The 12311-nt window shown below is 40.0% G+C and overlaps 1 protein-coding gene across 2 annotated transcripts in view; it reads left to right on the top strand.

Moving 5' to 3' along the window:
• Positions 1-12311, top strand: part of si:ch73-22o12.1 (nectin-2) — a 121222-nt gene that overhangs the window by 62708 nt on the left and 46203 nt on the right. Inside the window, exon 7 of one of the 2 annotated variants that reach the window (XM_038284181.1) lies at positions 6003-11074. The exons of the other annotated variant lie outside the window; for it this stretch is intronic. Within the exon in view, the coding sequence (XP_038140109.1) occupies positions 6003-6583 (581 nt within the window). The 3' untranslated portion in view covers positions 6584-11074. Of the gene's footprint in view, positions 1-6002; positions 11075-12311 lie in introns of those variants that run through there. 2 annotated transcript variants of the gene reach the window in all.

Here is a 12311-nt window from a genome sequence, read left to right as displayed (position 1 = left end):
GCCCGCACACTTTAATTTTCTCTCTTGACAAGAATCAGTGTTAGAAGAGCAATTCTGTCAGCCTTCTGTACACTTAACAAGAAGGGCTGGCTTTTTAGGATTTCAAATGGAGAATGACAATAAGAGTTAGGCTGATTTGCTGCTTTCAAATTTAGGCAGCATCTTGCAGTTAATCCTCTGCAGTGCCTGCTGAAAATGCAAAGAGCAGAGGAGAGCTGCAGACATGATATTCAACACATCTAAGGGGTTCTTGATCACTTTCATCCAGGGACTGGCATGAAAAATTTATTTGCATGGCATGACTTTATTTGCTTATAACCTCAGCTGCTCAAACCTTTGGGGAGCAGAGATATTTTAGTGACAGATAAAGATTTCATTCTTGTTTACTTGTGGCTATGAAGTGGAAGCTCTTTGCTTTTAGCACTAATAGGTGTGATGCTGTCCGATAGTAACCTGTATTCACAATCAAGTCTGTAACTGAAGGTTTGGAGCTTTTAAAGAGAGGCTGCCTCTTTCAATATGAACATGCAGGGCATGAATCTAACAATATTTGGAGAATTATAGATGGGGAAAAAATAGCAGCAAATGCACTGAAAATAACCAAACCTGTGTTGCCTTGTGAAGATATTCATACCTCCTAAACATTTTCACGTTTTGTCATCTTATAACTGCAAGCTTTAATTCATTTTCTTTGGATGCTATTGGATAGACCAACACTAAGGAGTGTATAATTGGGAAGTGCAAGACCATTTTAAAAATGCTAACATATTCTAAGAGCGGTCTCAGTCTTTATCCTTTTAGTTGTGGGGTTTAGAACTTCCGTTTGTTGCCTTTACAGACACAAGTCTTTTAGGTTGTCTATCTGTGAACATCTATCTTTTTTCTAACTTTCTTACCAAAATATTTCAGGATAAGTCAGATTGAATAGACCTCATTAATTGTTTCCATAGATTCCTGATTGAGTTTGGACTTTGGTTTGGTCGTTATGACTCATAAATGTGCTTTAACCCAAACTATTTCATCTTAGCTTTAGCTATGCGTTCAGCGTTCATATTCTGCCCTTAAGTTTTTCTTTTTCTATTTGGCTCCATCCATCTTTGCATGAATACTTGACAGCATTTTTGTCTCTGCTGAAGGAAAGCAACCTCCCACCATAATGTCACCACTAGAGACTGACATTTTTTCGGGAATCCCATGGGTCACGGGATTCCCGTGGGATTCCCGTGGGATGGGAGTCAGTATTAGTAACGATCACGGGATTGGGACGGTACAGGATTAAACATTAACGGGAGCAGACGGGAGCGGGAGCAAACCAATAGTAACTTCCGCTCTGAGTTTTTCACCCACGCTCAAAAACAACAAGAATGGGAGTGGTGCAGGAGCAGGAGTCATTCTGAATGGGAGCGGGATGGGAGTGGGAGTAATTTCACCAGGAGTGGGACGGGACAAGATTTAGATTTCTACTGTGGCCCGGGATCGGGACGGGACACCATTTTTTTCTGTGTGAGTGGGACGGGACAGGAGTGAAAATCCACTCCCGTGTCAGTCTCTAGTCACCACCACCATGCTTTACTATTGGAACCGTGCAATCGGGGTCATGTGCAGCATCTCTGCCATGCACACAGGTTCATAGGTTCAGTTTGGGCTCTTGAATGTTGTTTTTTTTTTTAGGTAAACTTCAAACTTCTTATGGATTTTTCCAGCTTAACTTGCTTCTTCTAACGTGCATTAAAGTCAGTCAGACCTTCTGTTAGTTGTCCAATAGATGAATTCTCCGATTTGAACAGGGGTTTCCATGGATGTCTTGACTGCTTCTCTAATTAATGTTCCATTTGCCTAGACTGTCAGTTTAGGTGAATTGAAATTCTTTATCTGTATACGCTCTTTCCTTTTTAAGGGTATGCTTTGAACCCTTAAAGCTGTTCAAACCTTGGGATTTGTTTTTCAAGTAACTTACTGTAATCACATTCTTCTCGTCCTATTTTTCTCCTCCGTCTTTGTTATGCTTTTTGTTGACAAATAGTCCCTAATAAGGCCACCAAAGAACTGCTCTATTTATTTTAACATTAAATTAGACTCTAAAAGGATGACTGAACAATTAGAATTCCTTAATCTTATTTTGGGTTATCAGAATAATGAAGGTTTAATGTAAATACTCTACACAATGTTAGAAACAACAACCATAAAATCAAATTTTTTATTCTATTCAACAATTGTTGACCACTTGGTACATGCTATCCAGGTGAAACTTATTGGATTTATGTGACTAGACAGCAGTTCATTTCAAATGAAAGACTTGGGAAGCCACGTGAGAACTGGGCCTGGCACCATTGCAGACGCACAAATAAATAACTTCTGGATCTCTGTCTGTATTTTCTTTCCTTGAGATGCAAGATTCCTTATTTCCAAATCCATAGCAAATCGTTGGCCCATCAATTGATGTTCTATGACCTGTTGGAAGATTTACATGATGGCATGTCAAATACAGGGAAATCTTACCGCATGTATCACATGAGGGCTTTGAATCCTTTGAAAGTGGGAATAATGCACAAAGAGAATCAATTTCCTTTCTAAAAGTAGGCTTACTCTTTAAATCTCCAAAGATTACGTGTTGCTGTAGAAACGGCTTATGAAATGAAATCTATGCTGTCTTTCTGATGTAGTCATCCTTTCTGTTTAAGTTAACTCTCCTGATATGTTGTCACATAGTGCCATGCTGCAGAACTGGAACGAGTTGGAGGGCATTATTCTTCCAAGCAGCTTCACAGTACCGTGGCTGCAAACAGCATTAATTCTAGATGTAGTAGAGCCAGAAGCCCCCAGCCCACTCGTCTATAGATGATGACCGTACTGGGAGAAAACAGTCACAGATTCTGTTTATTGGGAGTTGTCTGAGTCCCAGAAAGCATTTAAAATCCTGAAGTTGTGGCCTAAAAAGCTGAAGTTAGTTGGGGTTTTGGAGTCTTTATTAGAGAAGAGCTGTAACTTTTGAATAAAATGTCTCCTTAGGAAGATTTACCTGAATTGAAATGTTTTATTTTGTGGTCCACTTACCTATAGCATTTTTATATACTTTAGCAGGGATGTGTCCATTATATTGTTTTTGTGCTTCATATTTATCCTTTAATTCCATTATACATCAAAGGCTTAAAGAATAACATAGTTTTATGGTTCAAGTTGTTGCATCTTACAAACTACGCAGGGGAAAATGGCTTCATTTCATGTAATTTGATGTATTAACATAATGTGTGAAATAACATTTTTCTTATAAAACAGTAATGTTAAAAGCACATGGCACCCTGGGCTTGCCAGTGATGGTTTAAAAAAAGTTAGGATTTGATTTTCTTCTTCAAAAAAATAAATAAATAAATAAAAACTGAATGGCTTTTGTAAATATTCACATCAGTTGAATTTCTATCTTCTAAACAAGAGAAAACTTAAAAGCAACAATTTACAAGCACTTATTTCTCTGAACTGCATAGAAGTGGACACAATGTTGTTCACTCCAACTAATAACGGGACTTTAAACTGAAAAGGGGTTTTTCCATTAGACAGAATTTTAACACACTTTTTTAACACAATGGCATACTTTAAAAAAGGTAACTTGAGTAGTTTTGGCAGTAATATCTGATTAATCCCAGGAGGGTGCCTAGGATTTAATGCCTGATTCTGAGGTGATGGATGGCATTATTTAGCAGCTTTTGCTCTAAAATTATCATTAATCCAATCATTCTTCACAGCACTGACTTTGAATCATGCCACAATTCTAATTTTACCCATTATCCATTCAATTTTTTAAGCTATTTAAAGAACATGAGCAGCAACAAAATCTTCGATCTTCGGCTAACATGTTGAAATGTTGAACATATATGTGACATGTTTACTTGTTTAAAAGTTTAATGAAATTTGTCATAATTTCTCAAATCTTGCTTAGACAGTATTTAGCTTTAAATGTTAGCATGAGCAGTGTTAGAATTAGCTTTCAAAGTCAAGACTGCCTTTTATTTGGCTCTTTTATAGCTCTAAATGGAGTACATAAAAACCAAATGAACAGTTACTAGGATTTACATGAACAATGCTGTGGTTTATACAGAATGAGGGAACGTTTCCAACGTAGCTGCAGTCTTTATTAGCACTTCCCTTTGCTTGCAAAAGCAATAGCACAAACATGTGCTTTAAAGGTTGAGTTAAAACACGGCCCTAATACCACTGGACATGGGTGTCCAGGGAGTGGTAAGAGCTACGCAGCTGACGAGTCACCTGGGACCTCATCAAAACTCTGACTTAGACTCAACTGCTCTATCCCATGTGTTTTTGCGTGCACAGACGCACAAGTAGTAATGGTGTGTTTGATTTGGCAGAGCCCTACTTTTGCTCTTATCCTCTTAAGTTAGTTTGCACCCTAACAAAGCCATTAAATGAACTTTTTTTTTTTTTCATGTGCATCTATGAATGTGGAACAAGGCTGTTGGGACTTTGAGATGCTGGAATAAAAAATGGATCCAACTCGGACTAATCTGCACTAAAATAATTACAAAGCAGAGGGGGGTGCGTCGCTGTTGATGCATTGCTTCAAGGAGGAATAGTCATTCTCCTTTGTCGTGTTTTAATTCATTCAGCAATCCTCCATCTCTTCATCTACTCCTTTCCTTCATTCTTAGCCATCTTTCTTCTCCTCTGCATGGCCTCCACTTGTTCTGCTCCTGACCGTGTGCTCTCCACCTCATCAGACACTGTGTACATTTAAGTGCGTGTGCATGTGTGTGTGGACTGAACCCCTGATTCCCAAACTCCCCCCCCTCCCCACCCCTGTAAGCTCTGTGATTTGTGCTGAGCCTTGGACAGACCCTGGTTGTCGAAGGGCAACACTTAGGGGAACAGAGCTTAGACATGGTAAAGATGTGGCTGTGGTGAAGGGGACAGGAGCAGCCTAAAGGGAGGGAAGGGTCTATTAGTGTACCTGAATGCTCAGCAAACATACACATTTTTACACACACTGCCATAAAGAAAATATTTGTTTGCTTACAGATTTCTACATCTTTTTCATTGTGTTCTTTTAAATGCTCAAAGATGATAATAAAGAAAATCTAAGTAAAATGCTGATTTCAAAGCAGAAGAGCTGTTTGTGCCAACCCAATGTGGAGGAGGAAAAAAACGGCTCCTAAACCTATTAACTGGTTTTGTCAGCCTTGTAGTCCTTTCCAGAATGGCAGAGTTTAATGACTTTCTTATCTCTTTTTGAACTGCTTTAGATCAGAGCACTTGTTGCCCTTTGGAGATCTTTGAGCCCAGTTGTTATCAGACAGGCTCTACTTAAGTGATTTCTGAATGTACACAGGCGTAGATGTGTCTAGCAAAATTCATCTTGGCTTTCCAAAGAGAATTGATCATACATTGGCTCTGGTGCGTGGGTTTAGGGTGAATGGAGGCTTTGGTCCTTGAAGAGGCTCTCCTTTCCCCTTTCCTGACTGCCTACTATAAAAAATTGCAACAAAAAAATTAAGATGGCTTTATAGGTTCTATAAAATACCTTAAAGAAAAAAAAATCATCAGCTATTCTTAATTTAAAAAAAATGCAGGGTTGTTTGTTTTCCCTAATGGACTAGGTTGGTTTGATGTTTCTTTCTCAGTAAATGAAATCATCATTTTGAATCATTATTTTATATTTTCTCAGATTATATATGTCTGATCATCTGAGTTAATAAGAATGAGTGAGGCTTCAACTTTTACATTTCAAAAGGGAAAAAACTGAAATCTGTAAGCAAACAAATAATAATTTTTAACAGCACTGTGTATAAATTTACAGTGTAGAACGGACTGTACCTGCCTAAACGAGGTTCACACCAACACCACTGACATCTCCCAACCTTCACTTTTCCCCTTTCTTTCCCCACTGCTCTTTTTACACTCTTATTTTTCATCTCTCTGGTGTCTTTCTTCTTCCTCAACAATTTTTCCCTTTCTTCTATTTTCTCCTTTCCTGCCTCTCCTCCCACCCACAGAGCCTTCAAAGAGCGACTCCAATGCTGGCGTTGTTGCAGGGGCAGTTATTGGCTCCCTGCTGGCCCTCCTTTTGGTCGCAGCCCTCGTTGCCGTGCTCGTCACCCATAGCCGCAGGCAGCAGCAGGGTTACCGGGCCAACGGCGGCAGCGACATGAAGACCCGCATATTCGGTGGTGGTAAGAAGGCGAGCAAGAACGGAACAAGCGGAGGAACGGGGAGCGGAGGCATCACGGGTGGTAATAGCAACGGGCCCGTCTACATTGATCGCTCGCCCAACCAGGGTCTGGGAGAGAAAAACAACCACCACCAGCCGTTCACCATGGGCGCCCGACCCGAGGTCGTCGCCGGGACACCCACCGCCCAGGACATCCTGCTGAGCAACGAATTAGACGAAGCTGAGAGGAGGAAGTTCGATGAGATGGAGGAGGACGAGAGCTACGACCACTTCTCTGGAGGAGCCCCAATCCTGCAACTGCGCCCGCCTCCCGAACAGGATCATATGATTGGAGATTACATTGATGATGACATGGAGTCACAGCGGGATGGCTCCGTCATCTCTCGGACTGCAGTTTATGTATAGAGGAAGAGGAGGAGAGCATATAGAGTAGGAGTATGAGAGAAAAGAAAAGCAGGCTTTGGGGCTCTTATATTTGTCAGATTGAAGAAAGCAAAAAAATACCACTTTTATTTTTGCAAGCTGATTTTAAATGTATCTTAATATTAATCAGAATGAAGTCCCACAGTGAGCAGGACTGGAAGAGGGCATATGGAAATCTATTTTAAGAAGCGTCAACAGAAAATCAGACTGGGAAAAGTGCAACATCTCTCTCACCGCTTCAGCTATGCTCTCCCCATTGCTGGGATCTTGACTTTCAACTGACAGACTAAAAGAGAAAATACACAGTGTGGGAGGAGGGAAATTGAATCATAATACAAGCTTGGCTATACAGGCATTTCACTTGCATATTCACTCTTAACTTCACTTAAAAAAAATACTGTGGTTGTCGAGCAGTTCCATGTTGCCTGTAACTCTGAGTCCTCCTGTGGGAAGCCTTTTTGTTTTGGTAATGTGTTGTGCTGTAACATCTGGTGTGTTGGTGTGTTAAAAAAGAGACAGAAACCATCAGGTGTATTAGAAGATGTGAATGATGTATTTGCTTCTGTTCACTCTGCTCTCTCTGCCTTTAAACTCTCCACTCTGTAGATCAATGCCGACATCGGTCTCTTAAGGTTCGAAGAGAAGCTTTTGGTCCTTTTTTTTAATCCTCTACAAATAGAAAAGTTGATGAAGTTATCATTTGCAACTACTTTTAAATTTAAATTTTGCATGAAAGTTTTTTTTTTTTTCTGTCGCTTGAAGTTAGGTCCTAGATAAATGATTGAGGTGTAGCTGATGTGACCCGTCGAAGGATGAAGGAAAGGATGCAGGAGGAGTAGAATGGTGTTTGTCCCTTTCTTTTCTCTCATTTCAACCTCCTGACAGGAGGAGCTTGATTGGTAATGAGCCATGAAGTTGCTCGCCTAGCCGGGACCAACAGATTGCGCCACTTATCGTTTATGATGTGGCGTTTCCGCTCTATCCTTTGCCACCAGGAGCACCCTCCTCTCTCCCCATTCTCCTCAGAGTTTATTGGAAGGTGTGATTTATCTGGGGCGGTGTCGAGGTCACGGCCATCGAGATCAGGGGGAGTATTTTACCGCTCCTGATCCATCTGATTCCCCACTTACTTGACTCCAGCCCATTCTGACACACCAGGACTGAGTAATCCACCTAGAGTAGCCACATTTCCCAGCTCCGCCTTTCACACTTTGCTAAATGGCCGGATGTAACAGAGCCTCCATAATGCCGTAGCAGTAGATAAGACAGATTTTCAATAAGGATCCTATATTACTTTCCATTAGCGGATGTTAGATGTGGCAAATTGATTGGAAGACTTAAAACGGTTTGCTATTGATGGGGAATGTGTGGGGAAATGGCCCTTTATGATGCAGGGGCAGGGCTTATTTTCTTCACACGGTTACTTCATCCTTTTAATGAGCCATTGGGGCTTCCTTTTAAAAATGAGATTTGATGGCTACTGTACTGTCTTTAAGGCTCAAGGTACATTTGCATGCATCTGGGTAATTGTGATAAGAAGATTTTCTACTCATGAGTTTCCCACCCTTCTTATTGACTCCCCTTTGACCTCCTTAGAGGAAAATCAAGTTGGTGTAATTTAAATTGATATCAAGGCCAGGTGAGCTCTGGGTTGGCATTTTTGAGGGTGTCATCCGTTCAAAACCAGCTTGACCTTTCACCAAAGGGTAGATGGATGTGATTGCCTCCATTTCTTATCATGTCTCTTTAACCTCAACCTACTGATGCAGGGAAATGCTTCAGCACACGTTAGGCATGGACTGGTGGAAGGATTCTCAGGACCTATTGAATTATTAATGCACATGAAGATTACGAACATGATGGAGGTTTAATGAAAGAAGAAACGCAGAAGTTGTTTCTAGTGCTGCTACTATAAAAACCTCCACCTTTTTAATTTTCAGTTAAAGTGAAGGATGTAGGAAAAATAACCCCCAGGCAAAATTAAAAGAAAATCCAAAAAATGTGTAGGGAATTTTAAAAATCATTAATCACTAATTAATAACTAGGATATAATTTTCCTAATTATTATATTCAATGTATTTGGGAAACATTTTTTGATCCACAGACCTCAGCAAATTCAGAAAATATCATATTAAAGAATTTTGATGAGAGGAGCTTTTTTTTCCGGTTAACATAAAATGTTTTAGAAGTTTTCATTACTTGTAGGCGAGCGACTATGATTACAGGCTTCTTTTAGCTAGCTGACTGATGCTGTGCAGCAGCAGGTGGGGGAGGGGATCTGCCATATTATTGTATTATATATATGCAGCTGGAGAAAGAGTCCCTCTGAAACATTCTTATTAAAAGGACTTGAAACTTTAGAAACCATATGAAGGAAGACATATTTATTTATTCTGATACTTGTAACTGGCCCATGCCAGTTTGTTAGCTTTTCAAAGTCTCAACTTGTATTCTGGCAGAGAGAGAACAGGAAACGCAGAAGGCTAATAAAATGTTGACAGCATTAAGCATTTGAGCATCGTATGGCAGATTGTAAACCAGTGTGTTCAATAGGATTATCATCTAATGGCCTTAGTTTATGCATATATGGGTGAGTAACAGCATTATTGAACACAGCTGACTTGTCACAACCACATCATATATAAAAAAATGTATTACTTTTTTTGCACTTGTATTTGTCACTACTTTAATGAACAATATAAGTGTGAAACTGTTTCTTTGGGGGGTAAAAAAAAAAGGTTACAAAGGAGAAACAAAACACTATGTACATTTAGGTGTGAAGTATCTGTGTACTATATATGTAATCATTATTTGTCTCGTGAAAATGTACATATTTCTGAAACTGTAAATATCGGATTGAAGGAGCCCGTTTTTACCCGCAGCAAGGAGGTCAGAGTTCGCCTCGAGTTCAAATGTCCCAGCAGGCTTTTAGAATGTAGATCAATTTAACGACGTAATGAACTCACCAACCTCGCATCACCTGAGGTTGATTTTTATATCTACGTGTTTTTATTTTTTCAAATAGCCTGCGTTTTCACATAAGCACATACCGTTTCTAGCGTCTTTGCACAGGAAAAAAAAAGAAAAATCACATTTATCTGGGATTCCTTCCTCACCCAAGTCATGCATCTGAGCCAGCTTCCTGTTTGTGCGCAGCAGTTAGTTGGGTTTTCTTTCCTGGTGACACTATCCCGACCCAAACTGTAACCTGAGTGGCCGTCTTCTGCTGTTGTTTAAAAAGCGTAAAGCTGCAGATATTGTGAGTTTCAAAGGTGCGCTTGCTTGCACACATGCACAGCTGCTGTACACGTATACATTGGCAGGATGTGGAGAAACAATTCGCCCACACAAACTCCCCACATTCGCTCTCATTATGCTCACTCCCACAGCCAAACTGGTGCAGCAGACGCCTCATACCTGACAAGTCTGCCATCTTCTGACATGAGCCCACACATAGCCACACAAAATAATCATGAAAAAAACAAACAATAATAAAACAAAAAGGCATCGATGCCGAGATGTTTACTTCTAGATTTCCTCCTCGAAGGAAGAAGCTGCACCAATATTCTGAGCGTTTTTCTCAGAGCATTTTTTTGCTGCTGTTGGGAATATAGATTCATTAAAATGCCACCAACTCCTGATCATCCTAAATTACTCCTTCCAATGCTTTTAAAAGACACCAGAGAGAGTCACCCTCCCGACTTCTCGTACCCCAGCGTGTCGCTGCCACCCCCTAAGATGCAAACACAGTGACATCCACCTCTTCACTGCAGCAATGCTTGTCAAACAAAATGCTTTTAGTGAACCCTACAATTCTGGCTCGGGTCTAGCATCAAGGCAATGCAGTCAAAAAAATCTGATATTTTCCCCCTATACTCCAAAAAGCGACATCCCTTCGCTGTTTGTTTGGCTCCAGACATCTGATGACAAATCAAAGCCTTAACATCTCTCAGCTCACTCGCTTACCGACAAAAAAAAGAAAAGAAAGCAACAACGTTCCTGTGTACATAGTATAAATATATAAATATGTAGCAGAGGAAAAAGAATTACTAATTTATGGTGTCACATTTGTGTATTACTCAGTGACAGCAAGCATGAAGGATTTCTTTTCTTCTATTACAGTCTCCTCTCTCTTCTGTTATTTTGCAGTGCTTTATGAGTTATGTTTTCTGAGTGCTTTATTCTTGACTGCTGCGCTGTGATTGCTGCCAAATCTGGTGAATTTAAACTGTATACACATATATAAACACACACACACGCCACAACTACGCTATAAAACACTCTTAACCCAAAATGTGCTTTTATTACTATTGACTGCTCTGTGTGGATGTTGTTTTAACTTTTTTGTATCTTTTAATTTTTGACTTTATTTTGGTCTGAATTAGGATTGTTGTCACTATTATGTCATGTCTTTCTATATTTTTCTTTTTCGTATTTGGTTCATATTAAAGACTTCCTGGTTTTTGAACTGTTTCTGTGTTGTTGCTTTCTTGTAAGTGTGTGGGTCCCTCAAACTGCAGGTTAGCAGGATGAGTTAGGACACAGATTAAAAAGAAGCGGCACTCATTGATTCCTGCTGATTAGATTTATAGATAAATTGATCTAGATATGAAGTGGCCCCTCGCTCTCTTGTCACAACGTCCCCAGAGACGAGAACCACCCTCTATATTTTCAACTCCAATTTCCTGGTCTGGCTGCTGGTCTCGTTTCAGTTTCGATAAATCTCTGTGTATGTCAACAAAGGTGCGATAACGGGCTTATGTAGGGAAAAAAAAGAAAACTGAGCAAGTGTCGGGGAAACGGTTTTGCAGAACAAGAAACCTGTGTTGAAGGATTTTAACAGTCTGTTTAGGGTTGCTGATAAAGATATTGATGTTGAACGGGGGATTTAGTTGCTGATAAGGATTTCACTTGTTAAGCATCGAGGGTTTTAGAACGAATTACTTACAGGAAAGAATACAACAATATAAAATCAGATATAACTCCAGTTTTAGATTTCAAAGCAGACTTTTGGTGCTTATGTAAGCGTAACTCATGAGATATTTTTATTCTAATGTTAGCAGTTTCCCAACATTACCTTCATATTGTGTAAATATGAAGTCAGGATCCACTGGGGGTCAAGCCATCAGGTCTAGTTTATTTTAACCTGGTGAAGAAACTCCTTTTATATCATGTAACTTCAGCATTAAATCTTCTAAAGTGCAGGATGCAGCTGAATAAATGAAGTTTTATTTAATTGACCAACAGCACGCCGCTCTGATATATTATTAAGCAGCTTTTGCAACTTAGTACACCATAATAATAGTTTAACTTTATTATTCTCACAGAGGAGAAATTTACCTCTGCATTTAACCGATCCCTTTGGGGAGCAGTGGGCTGCCATTGTGCTGCACCTGGCGAATAGTGTGGGGTAAAAGGTCTTTGCTCAGGGTCCCAGAGTGGCAGTCTGTGGGAGTGGGGTTTGAAGTTGGACCTCTGGATTCCAAGTGCAATGCCCTAACCACTAGACCACCCAAAATATGCCTCTACTTTGCCATGATACACTGTTTTAGATGTTGAGGGCTGCAAAAATGGTCGCAGACCAAATCTGGCCCACTGGCCTCAAGATTGACCCATTATGTTTTAGCCCACTGTTTTGATCTAAACAATTCCCTCACAGCTCTGGTTTTGCTTATTAGGGCCTACACTGCAAAAACTCAAATCTAAATAA

This window comes from Cyprinodon tularosa, unplaced genomic scaffold (assembly GCF_016077235.1).
Source record: "Cyprinodon tularosa strain WSP-4 unplaced genomic scaffold, ASM1607723v1 ctg2, whole genome shotgun sequence".
Lineage (NCBI taxonomy): Eukaryota > Metazoa > Chordata > Actinopteri > Cyprinodontiformes > Cyprinodontidae > Cyprinodon > Cyprinodon tularosa.
The sequence above is the reverse complement of the archived record's forward strand: the minus strand, read 5'-3'. Positions and strand labels throughout refer to the sequence as shown.